We start from the raw sequence: 20,789 nt of genomic DNA, 5'->3' as shown, positions 1-20,789 counted from the left end.
CAGATGAGATCTTCGTGGCACTCGCACAACTCTGTAGGTGGTGGGTGGCCGCGCCATGGCGCGTCATTTGGCCTCATTTGGCTGTTTGATATCACCGGCATGGAGGCTGCTTCCTCTCCAGACTACCTGTACCAGCTAATTTGATACTGATTAGTAGAGTGGCAGTTTGGCCTGGTAGCTGAGGGTTTCATTTGAAGATAGCTAAGCCCTCCAGGGCTAATAATCCATAACTTAGAAACAAATAACTAATATAAAACTAAGCACATTGTTTTGTATTACGTTGTATAACAATACACCTTAAAGTGGGTCGTAAAAAACAAAAAAAACAAACCATGGAAGGGTCAACACAAATTTCTAGTCACCTTTTCCTTTGGCACTTGGAAGTCATCCTTTGGCCTGTTTCTATAAAATATTTTCTCAGCCCATTTGATGATCTCTATAAAAAGTCCCCAGGAGGCCCACCCGGGAACTCCCTGAGACTTCATCCAAAAGGAGCCCGCTTTGACCCTGGGGCCTCTGAGGGACGGCCAAGGCCCTTAAGGCCCGCAGGACGTGTCTTCCAGAATCCCATGAGCTCAGGCCTCACTCAGCCCACCAAGTTCACAAATTGACACACCAATCAAAGCTTACGGCCTCTGAGCCCAGGATCTCAGGATGAGTCAGCAGGATAACACGATTCAGGTGGGCTTGATCCATTCGCCATCACGGTGGCAGCTGCTTCTTGCCGATGATTAGGGGCTACCTGTGATTCTTACTTGCTTGATCAGTATGTTGGGCTGGGGGCTTTGCAGCCGCCCCACATTCTTACATACATGTCAGCACACGGGAGAGCACTGGCCTTCCCCGGGTCCCCTCCCCAGCCATCAAGGGAAGTGGCCCCGGTGACTCCAGGCAGATTCCTGGGGCAGCTTCATGGGGACATCAGCCCAGTTCCCATGACCCTGCTTGTTCCAGGGCCCCACATCTTCTGGGACGGGCTCCAGGAAGGAATGTCTCTCCTTGTGGCCTCTTGGGATCCCCCATGGTTGCCTCTTGGTTCCTTAGAGGAAGGACGATCCGTCAGGAGTTCCTGATGGTCCTGTGAGAAGTGGCCTTGGCATCTCCAGGACAGAGTTAGGTTGGGGCGCAGTGGCTGAGGATCTAAGGATGTGACTGCTTGTCTCAGTTCCTTGAGACCTGGGACTCTCAGCTCCCCCTCTGGCCACGCCCACAGCGCTTCCGCTGGAGGCCCATCCTCCCTGACATCTCGCCCTGGAGGGTGCAGTGTCTTCTCTTGGAGCTTGAAAGAACCTTCATGGTGATCTCATCCTGCCCCCTCGCACACACACCTGGCAGTCACCCACGCATCACCTGATTTGGCGGGCGTGTGTTCTATTTGCAGAGTTCTGCAATGAAAAAGCATTTACATCTTCTCAGTTGTTCCTTCCCAAGTCAAAGCACCGTCATCCTCAGGAACTTCTTCTTGATGCCTAGCCTCAGTTTATCTTGCTGCAGTTGAAACCCGTTTTGTCTTGTTCATCAACCGGGTGCAAGGTCCCATCTTTTTCCCCCTTAAACCTTTGCCATCTGCAGGGTCACCCTTCTCCGGGGCCCCAGGATGCTTATCTGTTTGCTCATTGGCATTATCTGCTACCACCCTTAGGCCGTCTTCCTATCACAGGACCCCAGAATGGCTTCGAGTTCCCCTCCCCTTGCACTTGGGTTAGGATGTGCACAAGAACTGCATTTAAAGATCACCTGGGGCTTCCCTGGTGGCGCAGTGGTTGAGAGTCCGCCTGCCGATGCAGGAGACGCGGGTTCGTGTCCCGGTCCGGGAAGATCCCACATGCCGCGGAGCGGCTGGGCCCGTGAGCCATGGCCTCTGAGCCTGCGCGTCCGGAGCCTGTGCTCCGCAACGGGAGAGGCCACAACAGTGAGAGGCCCGCGTACTGCAAAAAAAAGATCACCTGAGCAAAGTGGGTTTAGGAGCGCCTGGCCCTGCTGGTGTCGCGTGCACAGTGCCCTCTAAGCGGGAGAAGCAGTGTCCCCTGGGGTTTCTGGGCCTTTGCACCTGATTGCCATTCAGTCCTATTTAGTTCCTCTCGCCACCAACGCCCACATCGGGTGTCTGCTGGCCCAGCACTCGGTGTGGAATGTGCACTTAGCTTTCCCAGGGGTGCCCGTGCCTGCTTTCTGGACATCCTGCCTGTGCTGGGTTGATCCTTAATTCCTGCAGCTTCTCTAAAGTTCTTTGGGCTTTGGGCCAGGAGCCTAGAGAGATTCTGCAGGGGTCCTGAGAGGCCCCGCTCCTTATCAGCACCTTATTCTAGGACCCCCAGATTTGAATTCCTGCATCTCCAAGATCCTGGCAAAGCCAGTCTGAAAGCCTGAGCCTTGGGAATCCCAGGGTCTCCAGTTTGGAATTCTAGGATGGGCATGGATTTTCTCACCCCTCCACCTGAGCTGAGTATTTCAATTCTACCAGTCATTGGATTAGTTTCTTCCCAACATACTTGTTGGATCTCAAACTTAGGCTCTTCTTCAGGGGCCCCCAGTTCAGCCGCTAAGATCTCCTTCTGGGACTTGATCTGTGGGACTCGGCCCGGGCTGGCAGAGAGGATGCCGAGGAGCCTGTGAATTCAGAGTCTTGGGAGGTGCCTTCCAACTGCGTGATCTGCAGGGGCGGGGGGAGACGTTGTCACCGCAGGCACGTGCCAGGTGCTCCCGCTGTCGTGAGGCTGACCGTGACGCTCTCTGTCTTGTTGCCAGGCCGAGACAGCCGCCAATCGCATCTGCAAGGTGCTGGCCGTCAACCAGGAGAATGAACAGCTCATGGAAGACTACGAGAAGCTGGCCAGCGATGTGGGTTCCCTCTGGGTTCTCCCGGCCTGGCCCCAGCAAGGCCCCGCCACCCTACCCTGAGAGCCAAGGGGGCCCCAGAACCCGTACCTCCACATCTGTGCCCAGGCACAGTCCCAGGCTGGGTGTCATCCCTCATCCCCAGCAGTCCTCCTAGGGCAGCTTCGGCTGTGCTCCTGCTCTCCCAGAAAGCAGAGGGTGGGTCCGGGGCCAATCTGGGCTTTAGAGAGCTGAGTTCCAGGCTTTTTCTATCACCGAGAGTGAGCCTGGGAAATCCCTTCACCTCTCTGGGTCTTGTTTTCTTTTCACTTAACAAGTGAAAGCTGTGCTAAGGGACCTTGGAGGCCTTTCGAGACCAGTGAGTGTACTGTTGTTCTGGGGGTCTCGCTTGGACTAGAAAAGGAGTATGCAGTTCTGAGGGGATGTGAACGGGGGAGAAATCAGTGCTGGCTCAGGCTAGCTTAGCAGCTGGGCCCACCCAGGGGACAGGAGGGGACAGGACTGGATTTGCTGTTCTGCCATTGGCTGCATTTGGGTTAGAGCTCCACTTGCTTCTTCCTTAGAAGAATTCAGCCCTCTGCACAGCTCAGCCCAGCCTCTTGGTAGATCAGATCTGCCATCCAGCATAGTGACAACCCAAGTTCGGGTGCCCAGGTGCCTGGATTTAATCCCTGTGCTACCATTCCACCTTGGTCACCTTGGCAAGTCACAGAACCTCACGGTGCCTTGGTTACCTCCTCCGCCACCTGAGGCAGGATCACAGTACCTAACCCCATGACAACGTAGCTCTCGCCATCATTCAGATGAGTTAGTTCAGGCCACGTGCCTGGTACCCTGCAGGGGATCACATCGTTCCTCTCATCACTTCCACTCCTCCTCCATCACCTCATCGAGGAAAACAATCCCTGCCTGTGCCCCAGAGGCCAGCCTCTTCTTTTTTGAGTCAGGGATCCACATGCTAGAATCCTAGAAGGTCAGGTGGCAGGCACCTCAGGGAATGAGTGTTCACACCTTCATGGTAAGATAAGGAAACGGAGGCCCAGCCAGGTAGTAGACCTAGAAATAGAACTCGGGTCTCCTGCTCTTAGCTGAGCTATCTTGCCCCCAGGTCTTCCCTTGGCAGAGCAGGGAGGTGGAGTGATGCTGGCTGTGAGTTAACATACCCTAGCGGCCAGGCTTCATGAGGCCTTTGATTCTCAGAGGGAACACCCTGGAACCTGGCCGAGTGGCCTGGGGTGGTAGTTGGGAAAGAGCGTGCCGTCAGGAGAGATGCCCCCCCAGCATCAGGAGGAGAGGGAGGCCAGTCCTTGCCCCCATCCCAGCATCCTCCCCCGCTCCCTCCAGCTGCTGGAATGGATCCGCCGCACCATCCCGTGGCTGGAGAACCGGGCGCCCGAGAACACCATGCACGCCATGCAGCAGAAGCTGGAGGACTTCCGAGACTACCGGCGCCTGCACAAGCCGCCCAAAGTGCAGGAGAAGTGCCAGCTGGAGATCAACTTCAACACGCTGCAGACCAAGCTGCGCCTCAGCAACCGGCCCGCCTTCATGCCCTCCGAGGGCAGGATGGTCTCGGTGAGCACCCGGACTGCCCCCACCCTGAGCTGTGCCCGGTCACCATCAAATGCCGCATCGTGAGTGGGGCAGGGCGGGGGTGTGTGCTCTCTACCTGCCCACCCTGCTCCAGAGACCACTTCTCCCTTCCAGGTGACCGCCCAGGCTCCAGCCCACACTCAGCCATGTGGGGTTCCCTCCCTCCCCAGGAACAGGGCCCCTTCTCTCCTCACCATTCCGGGTCAGACTTGCCCTTCCAGACCCCTGAACATCCACTTAGATCTGCCCCCAGCACCTTCCTCCCGACCCCTCAAAAAAATCATCTTTGCAAACAGAATCTCTCTTGACACGTTGAACCAAACAGGGTATAATAGCAATAAGGATAATTTTCACTTTCATGGAATCTTAAAAATTTTTTTTATTACCTTAAGTAATAGATTTTTTGGTAGGATATTTCAAAGGTATAAATAAGCAAAATTCAGAAAATAGAAATTATTCATAATCTTACCACCCAGGATCAACTTAAAAGATGTTGGGGGGGAAGAGATTCTTTTAGTCTCTGTAAATGTAATTTTTAAGGGAGCCCTAAAGCATGTTTTAATTAATAAGCTGCTTTAAAAAACAACAACAATATATTGTGACCAGGTTTCCATGTCATAAGATTTTCTTCATTTATGTCACTTTTTGTTATTCCTCCCTCTTTACCCTCTCCTCAGAACTTGAGAAATTTTATGAGCCAGAGAAACATGTAAAAGAAAATTTAAAATTCAACAGGGTAGAGCTTTTGCCCTTTGCAATGGAGAGTTGATGAGGAGACATGAGCACATAAGGCAGGAATGGAAGGGAAGGGGAGAAGCATGCAAACAGCATTGGAAAAGGAAGCAGGATCCTGGGGGGACTCTGGGGGACAGGAAAAAGGCTGTGACGTTGTACATGCAGTTTGGAAAATTACAGTCCTTTTACAGGTTCCAGGATGAATCAGCAGTTTTTAGATGGCCAGAGCTGCTGCTATCTGGAGGGTGCTCTGTGCTTTAAAGCCCCTCCTCTGGGTGGATGCAGCGTGGCCCCTGGCACATGGCAGGGACCTGGGTGGCACTCGAGCTGGGTCAGCCATCACTGCCCAGGGGTGCCCTTGTGCTAACGGTAGGGGATGGTCCTGTCAGTGGCTCCCTGTCTGAAGGCCTGTGGGTTTATGCTCAGTACCTGTCACTATCTCTGGGCAACTCTTGGCTGGCTCACCCAGGCCAGGGTCCCTACAGGCTCCAGGCTATTGCCCAGGGCCCGGAGGCTGGGGCCCATGGGTGGACCCAGAAATGTGGGAAGGCTGGGAGGCTCCCACACCTGCCTGCCTTGTTCAGTCTGTTACTCTGTCTCCCTGGCTGGCCCTGTGACCTCTGTGATTGCTCAGAATCCTGTCAGAAGCCAGTCCTGGAGCACAGAGGGCCTTGGGCTTTCTCCCCACTGAGCTGCACACCCAACACCCCGTAGCTGGGCGGCCCCACTCTCTGTCCAGGAGGCCTGGTGCCCGGGAGCCCTGGGAAACACCGTGCGGGCTGGTCGGGGATGGCTGAGATGGGGAGGAGGCTCCTCCTGGAAGGCATGGAGCAGCTCTGGGGTCTCAGGGGCCCAGGCGGGCTCACCCTGTGCCTCCCATCCTTAACAGGACATCAACAACGCCTGGGGTTGCCTGGAGCAGGCAGAGAAGGGCTATGAGGAGTGGCTGCTGAATGAGATCCGGAGGCTGGAGCGGCTCGACCACCTGGCAGAGAAGTTCCGGCAGAAGGCCTCCATCCACGAGGCCTGGACGGATGGTAAGGCCAGCCTAGCCCCTGCCCCCTACTCCAAGGGTCTGGCTTTCATGCTGAACCACCAGCCACAACTCCTTTTTTTCTTGTTTTTTATTTGTTTTGTTTTGTCTCTTGCTAGTTCCTTGACATTAGGCAAGTTCATCAGCCTTTTGGTTGCCTCAGTTTTCTCATCTGTAAAGTGGGGACAATAATAGTACCAACCTCATAGGTTTATGAGGGTTAAATGACTTAATACATTAGATGCACGGAAAAGAGTTCCTGGCATAGTACAATGCTATATATGTGTTAATTATTCTTGTCACTATAATGACTTCTTCTTCCCTGAATTAGGTTGGGGTTCAAACCCCGACGTTGCCACCTTGAAGCAGTGTAACTTGGACCAGTGGTCTTGTTTCCTTGTCTATTACATGCAGGTGATGATGTACCCCCCCGGATTAGTTTCCTAGGGCTGCAAATTACCATAAACTGGGTGGTTTAACAGGGCAGAAATGCATTCTCTCCCAGTTCAGGAGACCAGAAGTCCTAAAGTGAATTGTCATCAGGGTTGGCTCCTTCTGGAGGCTCTGAGGGGGAGCTTGTCCAATGCTTCTTCCCCACGTCTGGTGGTTGCTGGCAGTCCTCCGTGTTCCTTGGCTTGTAGCAGCATCACTCCAATCTCTGCCTCCATCATCACGTGGCTGCTTCTCTCTGGGTCTCTGTGACTCAATCTGCCTCTCAGTTTTCTACTAAAGACACCAGTCATTGGCTTTAGGGCCCGCCCTAATCCAGTATGACCTCATCTTAACTAATTACATCTACAAAGACCCTATTTCCAAATAAGGTCAGATTCTGAGGTTCTGGGTTGGACATGAGTTTTGCGGGGACACTATTCAACTCAGCATACCTCCTCATGGGGTTGTTATATGCATACCTATCATAAGTGCATTTTATGCTTAATTGGGTGCCTGGCACATATAACACACTCAGTAAATGGTAGCCCTTGATATCTTCCGTCCAATGCCTGCCCTTTTCCTGTTTCTGGCCTCCCACTGTAGTAGCCTAGAGCCCTGGCCTTAGCACCTGTGTGTCTCCATCACTCTGACCTGGAGGTTCTTGGGGCCACGTCTGGTGTCTGCTTGTTGGCAGCTAAGGTTAACTCCAAAGAGAGAAGATCATACCTGGAATGGTCTTTTCCTCAGAACCTGGGTTGGGGCTGGAGAGGGGGCCATGCTGCTGATATCCTAGGGCCATGCAGTCTTTTCACCTGGAGCCCCTGGGGCAGACCAACTGGCCAGTGGAGCTCAGTGCCCTAAGACACCCCCACTCAGCTCTGTTGTGATCGTCAGACATTAGGCTGGAGACAAGTAGGGACGGCCACTTGGGGGTAGCGCGGCTTGGTGGGGGATAGGAGTGTGCTTGACTCAGCAGAGGGGGTTTGCTGAGCTTTGTATACAGTGATATGAGGTTGCTGCCCCACTTTCCACTGCGCATCTTCGGAGCTATCTATCCAAGCGTGGATGTGCGGAGTAGAAGGGGGATGGTGGAAATTGCACCTGTTCACCCACATGCTCCTATCGTGTCCTCTCTGGAGCCAAGGAGCAGCTTGCCAAAAGGTACAGAGCAAGGATTGGCCCCGCCAGCTTGCCAGCCACCAGCAAGGTCATGAGAGGTGCTGGCATGCCTGTAGTAGATGCCGGCACAGCTGCTGGGCACAGCAGTCTGGCTACACATACGCTTGACAGTGTTATTGCCCGCTTACCCGGGAATTCCATTTCTTGAGACTGTCTAAAAAATTAACCCTGGGACTTCCCTGGTGGCGCAGTGGTTGAGAGTCCGCCTGCCGATGCAGGGGACACGGGTTCGTGCCCCGGTCCGGGAAGATGCCACGTGCCACAGAGCGGCTGGGCCCGTGAGCCATGGCCGCTGAGCCTGCGCGTCCGGAGCCTGTGCTCCACAACGGGAGAGGCCACAACAGTGAAAGACCCGTGTACCGCAAAAAAAAAAAAAAAAAAAAAAAAAATTAACCCTAAGCATGGCTGAAGTCATGTGTCTGGGATGTTTGCGATGAGACCATCTACAATAGTGCAAGCTGAGGGGCCTGAAGGCCCCATGGTAGGGCAATGAGTGGTTACGCCAGTGACGGTTCAGCCATGCGACAGAATGTTATGCAGCCGTCAGAGTGGCTCATATAAAAGCCGCTGGAGCCAGAGTAGAAACTGATGATGTGCTGCTGAGTATTTTAAAAGCAGGAAACCTTATGTATATACACCCGATGGCTTTAACACAACATCCATATAAGGCAAGACTGAAAAGGAGCAGATAAGTAGGCTCATCTGTGATATTTTTTCCCTAAACTTGTCATATTATTATTCTGACAAAGAAAAAAGAGTAGAGAGAAGGAAAGAAGCCCTCACCTCACAGCCCAGCCTTCATTTACTGAGAGGGGCTGAGCATCCCTGAGGGGTGCAAACACAGGAGGTGGGAGTGCAGGCAGGGCCAGGTCAGCCCCTGCCCTGCAGCAGCTGCTTCCCAGGGTAGCTGATAACCATCATCTAACAACAGTCTGGGAGGTCATTTCTCATCCCCTTTTCCTCCTGGGAAACAAAAATCCAAGAAATCCAAGTGTGCCTTGCCCCTAAAAAGGGAGGGCAGTGCACCTGATGATTGGAGAAGATTCTGGCCACTGATGGCTTATGTGCAGAGTGCACTGGACACGCTACCCACAGCAAGGGAGGGGTCCCTGCTGGGCTGCTTGGGACCAGCAACTATGACTGGAGAAACTCTGAAGATGGGGTATCCCTGAGGGGCTTGGCTTGTTTTTCCCTGGTTATACCACAGGCATAGATCATTGTTTGCTGCTGTTTATAAAGTTCATGTTATGCCCTAACTTCCCCTCCTGGTCCTGCATAGCCTTTGTACATCACCACCCCCGATGGCCCTGACATGCTCCATGGAAAGTAATGACTTTCCCGCCCTTGCCCCATCGTGGATGGGTGTTCCAGTTGCACATCTGCTTTCTCGAACTGCAGATAATGGATCATCGCGTAGGGCACGCCTCCTCGGGATGTACCAGAAGTGGAGCTCCCGGGCCCTGAGGGGTGGGTAGTTGGGGTCAAGAAGGTGGGGCCTCCCGGCTCCCGCCCAGCCTTGTGCCCTGTCTCTGACCCCAGGCAAAGAGGCCATGCTGCGACAGAAGGATTACGAGACGGCCACCCTCTCGGAGATCAAGGCCCTGCTCAAGAAGCACGAGGCCTTCGAGAGCGACCTGGCCGCCCACCAGGACCGTGTGGAGCAGATCGCTGCCATTGCGCAGGAGCTCAAGTAGGCCCAGCCCAGAGGGCACAGGGGCACCGTGGGAGGTGGGAGCATGGCCTGAAAAGTCATCAGTACGGAAGGCTAAGGACGTTCCCCCCAGGTGGGGAATAGCCTGTGACTGTTCTGTCCCAGGCCTTTGGTCCTCACCTGTAACTGGTGTGGGACCAGAGGATGACCAAGTCTTGGCTCTGAGCTCTCGGCTGGTCTTAGTGGCTTCCTGTCATTGGGCATTGGGGTCAAGACTGGTATGGCCTACAGGCAGGGTTGGGGTGGGGGCCCTTGCAGAGGAGAACTGGTCTTTGCTGGTCTCCTGCCAGCGGTCTCCTGAAAGCCAAGGAGTTGAGAGTGGGAGGGGAGTCCTGGAAGGTCTTCATGAAGAGAGCACACCTGGCCTTCCAGTGCCACCAGCGCCCCAGCCCCAGGGAGAGGAGAGCAGGTCATGGAAGTCACCTGGGTCATCTGACTCTTCCTGTCTCCTCCTTCCCAGTGAGCTGGACTATTACGACTCACCCAGTGTCAACGCCCGGTGCCAAAAGATCTGTGACCAGTGGGACAATCTGGGGTCCCTAACCCAGAAGCGGAGGGAAGCTCTGGAGGTGAGGGCCCCCGAGGGAGATGGAGGCCTGCCTTCAGCAACTCTGTGTGCCCCTTCCAGCTTCGTGACTCTCTTTGCTCTGGGCTAAGAGGCTCCACTGGGTTCCCCGGACCTTCCCCAGGCCTGGCCTGCCTGTGGAAGGCTCACATTGACCCTGGACTTGGCCTTTGCCCTGATGAAGATGTCCTAATCATATCCCATCCTCCCAGTTTAGTGTACTCAGCCCCACCCCAGCTGTTTGAGAACTTTCTTGTTCTCCAAACCATACTCTCTGGGGCCCAGGCTGGGTGACTCAGTTGGGGGGTGGTCCATACACCCCATATTAAGAAACAGTGCCTCAGAGAGAGCCTGTTCTTTCTGTCTGAGTTAGTCTTGTGCTTCCAGACCTGAACCCCTTTGGGCTGGCCCGGAGGATCTCGAAGGCTGTTGGGAATAGGGGTGGGGGGACGTGGTGATTCTGGACATGACTTTGCTAAACACCTCCCCACCCCCATGCCATTGGCACTCCCAGCGGACAGAGAAACTGCTGGAGACCATTGACCAGCTGTACTTGGAATATGCCAAGCGGGCCGCACCCTTCAACAACTGGATGGAGGGGGCCATGGAGGACCTGCAGGACACCTTCATCGTGCACACTATCGAGGAGATCCAGGTGTGCTGCCGCCCCCGCCTCGCCCCCGGAGGCCGGCTCCCCAGCTGCCCACGGCCCACACTCCTGCAGCACTGCCCCTGTAAGGAGAGGACTAAGGGTAGCATCCCCAGGATGTTATAGATTCGAAAGCTTTGCATTTTATGTATTTTGACTCAGTAATATATGCACATGGTATAAAATCTAAAAGCTAAAAAGGCTAAGCAGTGAGTTCCCTTCCTTGTCCCCCAGCCCCGAGTGCCCCTCCCCAGAGGTGAGCAGTATGACCACATGGTCTCTGTATAGGCAAGCACATTTATTTATTAACATGTTCTTCTCCACATCCCTTTATTTATAAAAAGTTTATTATATACTGTATCCTGAGCCTTATATATATACATATATATATATATATATTTTTTTTTTTTTTTTTTTTTTTTTTTTTGCTGTACGCGGGCCTCTCACTGTTGCGGCCTCTCCTGTTGCGGAGCACAGGCTCCGGACACGCAGGCTTAGCGGCCATGGCTCACGGGCCCAGCTGCTCCACGGCATGTGGGATCTTCCCGGACCAGGGCATGAACCCGTGTCCCCTGCATCTGCAGGCAGACTCCCAACCACTGCGCCACCAGGGAAGCCCCTGAGCCTTATATTTTTAACCTAACAATTATTTAGGAGCCCATTTCATAGCAATAAGCTGTTCTTTTGTACAGCTGCAGAGTGTCAGACGAAAAAGGTTTTGCAAAGTGCTGAGGAACGTGTGTTGGGGGAGGTCACCTGAGGAGCAGCCCTGGAGCACCCCTTGTCCCCGACCTGACTGTGGGGTGGTGAGCGCCCCCCAGGGGGTTGCTGCTGACTTCACCAGTCCTGAGCGTGAAGCTGTCGGCACCTTCCCGTGGCCAGCCCGGCCATCCTGGTGCTCAGCCGCGAGAGCCCTGGCTTGATACCGCTGGGCCTCCCAGCTGGTGTGGGGCCGGCCTCTGGTGGCCCCTCCACCCACCTCTACCCTGGGGCCTGCAGGTCTCCCTTGTCTCCTCTTGCCCACGGGAGGCACCAGTGACTGGGAGGGACTTCCCTCCCAGTCACTGTGCTTCTCCTGCATGCCCGTCTATGTCCAGGGACTGACCACAGCCCATGAGCAGTTCAAGGCCACCCTCCCCGATGCTGACAAGGAGCGCCTGGCCATCCTAGGCATCCACAATGAGGTGTCCAAGATTGTCCAGACCTACCACGTCAACATGGCGGGCACCAACCCCTACACAACCATCACACCTCAGGAGATCAATGGCAAATGGGACCATGTGAGTCCAAGGGCTGGGTGGGGCATTGGCGGAGCCACTGTAAGTTTCAGAGGGGCAGGGATTTTTGTCTGTGTGTGTTGTTGATTTTCACTGACTTTTCATTGATTTCATTGTCACACAGTAAGTACTCAGTATCTGTCAAGTGAATGACAGTGAATGAATGGCTGAATTTCTAGAACAGGTCAATGTGTTCACTGACTGGCCCCTTCCCTTCACGGCTCTTCCATTTCCTCTTCTGAAGTGGGGGCAGATAGCTGGCCCATCCCAGTGTCCCATGATTGTTCCTGCCCCAGGTACGGCAACTGGTGCCTCGGAGGGACCAGGCCCTGACGGAGGAGCACGCCCGCCAGCAGCACAACGAGAGGCTACGCAAGCAGTTTGCGGCCCAGGCCAACGTCATCGGGCCCTGGATCCAGACCAAGATGGAGGTGGGGCCCATCGTGGGAAGCAGGGAGAGGGTTTCCACCCTTCCCAGCACCATCCCAGCCAGTCAGGCTTGCCCTGTCTCCTCTGGGACGAGACCTGTGGGGACTGTGGAGTCTGGTCTGCTGCCCTGTGGTTGGGGCCGGAGTCTATGCGAGGAAGGCCTGTGGGCTGATTCCGGTGTCTTGGTTTGAGAGCAAAGACCCACACAGGGACACCACTAAAGAGTCACATGAGAAGGTCCCACAGAAGGAGCAGTGCCTAGGTGATGGACTCGGCTTGCCCTTTGGCTTATGTGGCTGACCAAGTCTCCCTTCCTCCTGAGTCGTGAGCTCGGTCAGACAGGGTGATCTCCCCAGAGAGAGAACCGAGCTTTGGGCAAGCGTGGAATTTTTTGCTGAATTGTTGGGCCAGGTATGGGGGTGATGTAGATAAGGAAGGGACACTGTGTGGGTTAGAGCATGGTGTCCCTCTGAGCTCCTTGAGGGCAGAGACCACATCGAGTTCATGTTTGTGTCTTCCCTGCATCCCACCCCCACCTGCTTAGCACATTGTGCATAGTAGGTGCTCGGGGTATATTTGCTGAGTTGAACTGAGTGCACGGAAGGTACTTTTACAAGCAAGGTGTGTTTACATGGATGAAAGACTGACAGAAACGGGGATTAGTCCTGGACCACGGAGACAGGTGGGATTGAGGTGGGCCAGGCAGGCATCCTAGGAACAGAGCAGCAGGAGCACGGCCATTGAGAAGGGGGGTGAGGTGCGCTGAGCCTGTGAGGAACCCAGCTCAGTGGCAGAGTGCCCTGAGATGGATGGTAGCCGGGAATAGGCCTGGGAAGGGAGTTGGAGCCGAAGGGTGAACACTGAGGTTAGCAGCTGACCTTGCATCCCCTTCCTGAGGCTCAGAGGTGCCCGAGAGACAGGAGGTATTCAGCCGGTGAGAACAGTGCTGGTCATACTCCTTTATGATGCTGTTTCCATGCCAAGAATCATCTGAGGGGTTGGCCAATGACCTGGGGGCCCCAGTCTCCACCCCAGGGGCCCAGAGTGGGGTGGTCTGACAAGGGCCTCCTTCCCGGGTGAGCAGGAGATTGGGAGGATCTCCATTGAGATGCACGGGACCCTGGAGGACCAGCTCAGCCACCTGCGGCAATACGAGAAGAGCATCGTCAACTACAAGCCCAAGATCGACCAGCTGGAGGGCGACCACCAGCTCATCCAGGAGGCGCTCATCTTTGACAACAAGCACACCAACTACACCATGGAGGTGGGTGGCACCAGCCTTGCTTCTCCAGAGAGGGAGCCCCAGATCCCCTTCTGCTCCACCATCCTGGGCTGGGGTAGTGGTGGGGGGTTACCCGTCATCCAAGAAAACTGGTCATAGTAGGATAAACTCTGGCTTTTAAGTGAGGGGATACTCGCTTCTCCTCACTCCTGGGGCTCTGGGTCTTAAGTCCTCAGTGCCTTCTGAATTTCCCGAGGAGCTTGTTGAGAATGCAGATTTCCAGGTCCCATCTCCAGAATTTGATTCTCTAGGTCTGGGATGGGGCTCAGGCATCTCAATTTTTTTTTTTTTTTTTTTTTGCGGTACGCGGGCCTCTCACTATTGTGGCCTCTCCCGTTGCGGAGCACAGGCTCCGGCGCTCAGGCCCAGCAGCCATGGCTCATGGGCCCAGCCGCTCCGCGGCACGTGGGATCCTCCCAGACGGGGGCACGAACCCGTGTCCCCTGCATCGGCAAGCAGACTCTCAACCACTGCGCCACCAGGGAAGCCCAGGCATCTCAATTTTTAACAAACAGCCTGGTGATTCTGAGGCTGGTGGTCTCCAAACACTGGCCTGACATCTGCTTTCTAAATGACCTACTTGTTTTGACCGTGAAGGCAGGTGTGTGAGGTTATGGAGTTGGATATTCAGGGAATTACACGCTTTTTTGTCCTTTAGTTTTTTTTTTTTTTTTTTTTTTTTTTTTTTTTTTTTTTGTGGTACGTGGACCTCTCACTGCTGTGGCCTCTCCCATTGCGGAGCACAGGCTCCAGACGCGCAGGCTCAGCGGCCATGGCTCACGGGCCCAGCCGCTCCGCGGCACGTGGGATCTTCCTGGACCGGGGCACGAACCCGCGTCCCCTGCATCGGCAGGCAGACGCTCAACCACTGTGCCACCAGGGAAGCCCTGTCCTTTAGTTTTTCCTGCCGCCAACTTTGCCCTCCTTCCTGACCTGACCACACTGGTCTTTGTGGTCTCTGCCATCCCAGGCAGAGGCCACCACCCTCCCGTGCTTCCCGCTTCATCATCAGGGTCCTCTGTCCTGGTGGGTTGTCCTTGTCCTGGTTCCCCTGCCTCTGGTGACCCTGTAAATCTGGACAGAAGGCCTGGTTCGATTGCTTTGGCCATTTTGGTGGTCAGGGGAAGGAGTAGGCAGGTGTGGCCCAGGCCTGGGACCCCTTTACTGACAGGCCCTGCCCACCCCCAGCACATCCGCGTGGGCTGGGAGCAGCTGCTCACCACCATCGCCAGGACCATCAACGAGGTGGAGAACCAGATCCTGACCAGGGATGCCAAGGGCATCAGCCAGGAGCAGATGAACGAGTTCCGGGCTTCCTTCAACCACTTTGACCGGGTGAGCCCCGCCCCCTGCCCGGGTGAGCCCTGCCCCCTGCACTCGCTCAGGGCAGCCCCAGCCCCTGCCCCAGGGCCCTGGAGGGCACTGCCCAGCACGTGGGCCTGCTTCCTGGGCAAGTAGAGGGGGGGTGGCCGGGAGGAACTGTTGTCAGCCTGCCCTGACTGCACCACACCAAGCCAGCCTTAGAAGCTGTCCTGGTATCCCATGAGCTTCCCCGCTTTCCTGGAGAGAGTGCTCGCATTGTGAGTTAAGGAGGGAGCCTTTGACCCCTGACCCTTGGTCTCCTGCGACCAGGAGTCAACCCCCCGGAGCCAGGCTGCCATAGCCTCAAGGGAAGGCCTGCTGTCCCCTGGCTGTGGGGACCATCCCTTGCCTCTGCCTCAGGACAGAGCAGGGGCTCCCTCCCCCACTCCCCGCCCCCCCCCCCCCGCCCCGTGTAGCCTTTGGGACACTCTGCAGGGGTGTCAGAGTTGTCAGTCCTGGGTTCTTCTCCTAGCTCTGGGACAGGACAGTTCTGCGTGGGCTGCCCCTCCCAGTGCCCTGGGGCTTCGCAGTGGCCACAAGGGGTGGGAGCATGGGCTTAGGTGCTACCCAACCCCCCCTGCCTGCTTCACTGCCCTCCAGGCACCTGGGTGGGTGGAACCCTCCTGGAAACCCCGGTCTGGGCAGCAGGGCCGGAGGTGGGCTGGGCACTTGTGAGGCAGCTGCTTACCCCTGTGGCTCACCGTGCTCCCCTGTGGCCTGCCTTCCGGAGCAGGGCTGAGTGTGCCAGGGAGAGGGCCCCTGGGCCTCGTCTCTGTGTCTAATCGTGTGCACTTTTATTTCCTCCTCCTCCCCCGACCCTCCACCCTCCGCCCTCCCCATCCGCATGCCTTTGTCCCTGTGTCTCCCCACACTTGCTACCCTCCACCGGGGCATGGCCCACCCCTCCCCTCACGGCCTCCACCTCCCTGGCACCGCATGGCTCGCTGGCTGGCGCACGGCGGCCCCAGGATCACTCCGGCACGCTGGGTCCCGAGGAGTTCAAAGCCTGCCTCATCAGCTTGGGTTATGATATTGGCAACGACCCCCAGGTACTCGCCTCCTGCATGGAGCACGCTCAGGGGTGGCGTCCGGGGCGAGAAATAACGCGTTTCTCCTTTTTCTTTTCTCTCTCTGTCTGGATCTCCCTGTCTCCCCTTTCCTGTGGGCCGCGGGGCTCGTCTCCTCCTGCTGTCCCCCACTGGCCCGTGTCGGGCTCCTCCCCCCACTACTCCGACCTCTGCCCTCGGTTGTCTTTCGTGGGAACCTGCTCGGTGCCCACCTTCCTCTCTCCTCGCCGCTCTCCATCCTGTGGACGGATTTTTGCATCTCCCTGCTCTGTCTTCCTCCTTCCTGTGGACTTTTCCCCCGGATGTGTATTTGCATCTGTTCCTCCTACATTCCTCTCCCCTTCCTGACCCCCAAACCGTACACCTCGACCTCCCCTCTGGCCACCTGGGCCATGTCTTCCTGGCCCTCGGCCGGCCCTTCCTCCTTGTGTCTCGGTGCCACTGGCCCCACAGAAGAAGACAGGCATGATGGACACGGATGATTTCCGCGCCTGCCTTATCTCCATGGGTTACAACATGGTAATGTAAACCCCGCTTTCTGGCCAGGGGCAGCCAGCTGACTCGAGAGGCCGAGTCCTGGCCGTGGCGGGCTGGAGACCCTCAGGCTCAGGGTGCCCTCCCCAGAGGGGCCTCAAGATTCTGCTCCATGGGGAAGATGGCGCCCTGAAGGCTGAGCCCAGCCGCAGGGCCTGTGTGTGTCCCAGAGACCTGGCCTTCTCGCCTCTCTCTGCTGGTTTATCTTTTGATATTTACAGTGGAGGTGGGCCTTTTCTCTCCCACTGTGGATGGTGGGGCTGACTCCAAGGCTGCCAGGAAGGACTGGTGGTGGGCGCTCTGGGTGGGGCTTGGTTCTGATTCATCTCGCGTGAGGCGTGGAGGTTTCCACCTCTGCCCGCGTGACGGCTCCAGCCAGGCCCGCTGCCCCTTTGCCGTTTCCTCAAGCCCCTCCCCAACCTTCTCAGCTGCCAGCCCTCGTGCCGGCCTTCTGAGCAGGACAGGGGCCTCAGCCAGGCAGCCCGGCGACGCCTGGGCTGTGGTGCAGAGTGCAGAGCCCGTGGGCTGCCCAGCAGAGGGGCAGGGGCACGGGCTTTAGAAACAGGGAACCCGGGAATAAATCCCAGCTCTGCCATCACCAGCTTGGGGGCCCAGATAAGGTGAGGGGAACCCTGCCCTACTGTTGTAATGGTTAAATGAAAGAACTCTCGTGAGTGCTGTGCCCATGTCTGACACATAGAAAGTACAGCGTGGTGGAGGCAGACCACCCAAGTTCAAGTCTCAGCACTTCTACCTACTGGCTGTGTGACCTTGGGCAAGTCACTAAGCCTGTCTGGGCCTTAGGTTTCTCATCTGGAAACCTGATGGAAAGAATAAAATAAATACCTACCTCATATGGTTGTGAGGAGGGTTAAATGAATTATATACACAGCACTTAGAATAGTGCCTGGTATATAGTATATGCTATGTGAGTGTTAGCCATTGCTGTCATTAATTACTATCAGCATTATCATTTCTGCTCCAAGAGGAATCACGGCATCCGTAGAGGGTGGGAAGCCTGAACTGGGTCTTCACTATTGGGTATTATGTTCCTATCATGCCCTCAATACAACCCAGGTTAGGTCAGGGGTCTGCTTTGCCCTCTCTAATAGCCTCAGGCTACTCTGAGCCTGCAGGGGCTTCAGGTCCATAAAGAGAGGAGACCGTGGCTGAGAAGATGACAGGCCTGGGATTGGCTCTTCCCTCCAGGGAGAGGCAGAATTTGCACGCATCATGAGCATTGTGGACCCCAACCGCCTAGGGGTAGTGACGTTCCAGGCCTTCATCGACTTTATGTCCCGTGAGACGGCTGACACAGATACAGCAGACCAAGTCATGGCTTCCTTCAAGATCCTGGCTGGGGATAAGGTGCGTCTGCTGTGGTGTGGGCACCATGCTGGGGCGGACTGATCTGGAGGGGTGGTCGTGAGCACCTCCACTGCTCTTCCATCCCCCCCGCCCCGGCCCTCCTTGCTGTCACCTCTACCCATTTCCGTAATGTCTTGGGATCAGCTAAGGCATTAGGACACAGCGTTAGCTTAAGGGGGTCCCCTGCCAGGGACACTGCATGTCATACTTGTGATGAGATACTGGTGATGAAATGATGGGTGGTGGAGGGCAGTCCAGTCAGGTGGAGTGTGTGATTGGGTGATGGAAGGTCCATCTGGGAACTTGGACTTCGCCCCTATATCATTCTGGGCACAAGGTATGGCGTATAGGTGGGGAGCAGGAAGGAAGCGTGTGTCTCATTTTTCTACCCTGAGCAGCAGTCAGCTTCAATTTTCCAAATCTCCCAAGTTCCCTGCAGTGCCCTGCTTGACAGTGGAAACGTGGGAGCATCCAGGGGAATTTGGGGGCAGAGGCGTCTAGAGGCCAGGTTCCCTTTCTGAAAAATTCACAGGATAATCCTTATGGCATCCTTCCTTAGCCAATAGGGAGTATAGTTTCTGCAATGTTTCAATCTATATGGAAATAAAGACTCAACCCACAAAGTGGTTCCTAAAGGTCTGATTTAAGTTCGAGGACAGCATGTTAGAGTCAGCACTTTGGAGCTGGAAGGACCCTGAGAAGCCACCTCCTTGAAGTGACTCATTTTGTAGAGGAGATCTCCGGGGCCCAGAAAGGGACCTGGTCTTCTGACTTTTGAAGTGACCTGAGGGCCAGCCCCTCCCTCCTTCAGACTGGCTCCTGGGGGGACTCTGGCAGAAGTAGGACATAGGACGGGTTCCCGCCGTGTGGGTCAGAGCCCCTGAGCTCCTGTGGAGCCGCAAGCTCCCAAAAGAAGTAGCTTCCAAGTAGACTTTCATGAGCAAGCCCAAGGTGGGGAGAAAGCAGAGACCCAGACTGGGAACCAGGCCAGGTGGGGTCAGGTCCAAATTTTGCAGACACGGTTCAGATAGCTGTCTGTGGCGATGATGCTCTCTGATGATGATTGACGCTCATGTAATTTGCAGGAAGTGGGTGATGTCCTCGGAGCCCAGCTGAGTGGGTGTGGGGGGCCCTACTCTGTCCCACCAGATTCGGTGCTGCTGATCCTGCTCCAGCCTGTGGTCGGGGTGGGCTAGAGCGATACCTGGAAGATTACAGGTGCAGTTAGCACTTCCAGTTAGCTTGGAAACCGCCTCAAGTAGTTATAGAAGTGGAAAACTTATAAAGGGATTTAAATATACACACACACACACATATGTATATGGTTATATATGTGTATATGTATCGTATATATTTATATACATACACATACAGATATATGTACGTGTGTACGTGCAATATACGTGTGCGTGTATGTACACACGTATATGGTTATGTGTATATATCGTACATATTTATATACACACATGTATACGGTTATATATGTGTATATGTATATAGTACATATTTATATACACACATGTATATGGTTATATTTGTATATATGTATATATCATTTATATTTATATACATACACATATATACGTACATATGAATGTGTAATATAGATGTGCGTGTGTGTATGTACCCAACACACACACACGTATTTCTGTATCCAGAAGTATGAGGACAGGGCCAGAACGGGGACGGAACAGGGTACCTAATGTCACGAGTGAGGTTTACGGCCTCTGGCCCTTGCGGCCGCTTTGCTTTACGGCCGCCCTGACCCGCCGTCCTGACCGCGCTCTCTCCGCAGAACTACATCACTGTGGACGAGCTGCGCCGTGAGCTGCCGCCTGACCAGGCCGAGTACTGCATCGCGCGAATGGCCCCCTACACCGGCCCCGACGCCGTGCCAGGTGCTCTGGACTACATGTCCTTCTCCACGGCGCTGTACGGCGAGAGTGACCTCTAACCCCCTCCCGCCAGCCCACGCCCTCGCCCCCGCCCGCCATGCGCACCCAGCTCTGCGCCTCAGCTGTCCCCCCTCTCCCGCCGGGTTTGGTTCGCGCTCCGCCTCCAAAGGGGCGAGCTGGACCCAAGTGGCATCGAGCCTCCCAGACCGCGAAGTGACAGTTTACAAAATTATTTTCTGCAAAAAAGAAAAAAAGTTACGTTAGAAAAAGTAAAAAACCACATATTTTATTATAGAAAAAGTATTTTTTTCTCCACCAGACTTAAATGGAAAAGAGGAAAAATTAACTATTTGCACCGAAATGTTTTGTTTTGTTGTGACATAGGAAAATAACCAAGCACAATGTTATATCCATCCTTCTTACCGATTTTTTTTTCTATCTGTACCATCTGCTGTATTCATTTCTCCAATCTCATGTCCACCTTGATGTGGAGTCGGGGGGTGAGGGTAGGGGATAATCTTGTCAAAGGCACATTGGTGCATGTGTGTTTGCTAGCTCACCTGTCCATGAAAATATTTTATGATATTAAAGAAAATCTTTTGAAATGGCTGTTTTTTTAAGGAAGAGAATTTATGTGGCTTGTCTTCTCATTTTTAAGTCCAGAGGTGTAATTAGCCTGTTTGTCAGCACACACTTTTTTTTTTTTTTAATATTGCTCATTAAAAATGGTCAGGACAGGGGCTTCCCTGATGGGGCAGTGGTTAAGAATCCGCCTGCCAATGCAGGGGACACGGTACGATCCCTGGTTGGGGAAGATCCCACAGGCCGCGGAGCAACTAA

At 54.8% G+C, this 20,789-nt stretch overlaps 1 protein-coding gene across 3 annotated transcripts in view; it reads left to right on the top strand.

Annotated features, from left to right (window-relative positions):
- Positions 1–20,558, top strand: part of ACTN1 (actinin alpha 1) — a 98,783-nt gene extending 78,225 nt beyond the window's left edge. Inside the window, exons 9-22 of one of the 3 annotated variants that reach the window (XM_081229440.1) lie at positions 2,749–2,841; positions 4,183–4,413; positions 6,056–6,203; positions 9,350–9,500; positions 9,982–10,090; positions 10,601–10,741; positions 11,833–12,015; positions 12,309–12,443; positions 13,526–13,705; positions 14,912–15,058; positions 16,054–16,134; positions 16,606–16,671; positions 17,896–18,054; positions 19,850–20,558. In XM_081229440.1, coding sequence (XP_081085566.1) covers positions 2,749–2,841; positions 4,183–4,413; positions 6,056–6,203; positions 9,350–9,500; positions 9,982–10,090; positions 10,601–10,741; positions 11,833–12,015; positions 12,309–12,443; positions 13,526–13,705; positions 14,912–15,058; positions 16,054–16,134; positions 16,606–16,671; positions 17,896–18,054; positions 19,850–20,008 — 1,983 coding nt within the window. In that variant the 3' untranslated portion in view covers positions 20,009–20,558. The remainder of the gene's footprint in view (positions 1–2,748; positions 2,842–4,182; positions 4,414–6,055; positions 6,204–9,349; positions 9,501–9,981; positions 10,091–10,600; positions 10,742–11,832; positions 12,016–12,308; positions 12,444–13,525; positions 13,706–14,911; positions 15,059–16,053; positions 16,135–16,605; positions 16,672–17,895; positions 18,055–19,849) is intronic. The other 2 variants (XM_081229438.1, XM_081229439.1) reach the window with 2 other exon arrangements.
- The last annotated feature ends 231 nt before the right edge of the window (positions 20,559–20,789 follow it).

The sequence above is a fragment of the Mesoplodon bidens genome (genome assembly GCF_964165515.1).
Source record: "Mesoplodon bidens genome assembly, chromosome: 3".
Taxonomy (NCBI): Eukaryota; Metazoa; Chordata; class Mammalia; order Artiodactyla; family Ziphiidae; genus Mesoplodon; species Mesoplodon bidens.
Note: the sequence above shows the minus strand (reverse complement) of the source record. Positions and strands in the feature narration are given on the sequence as shown.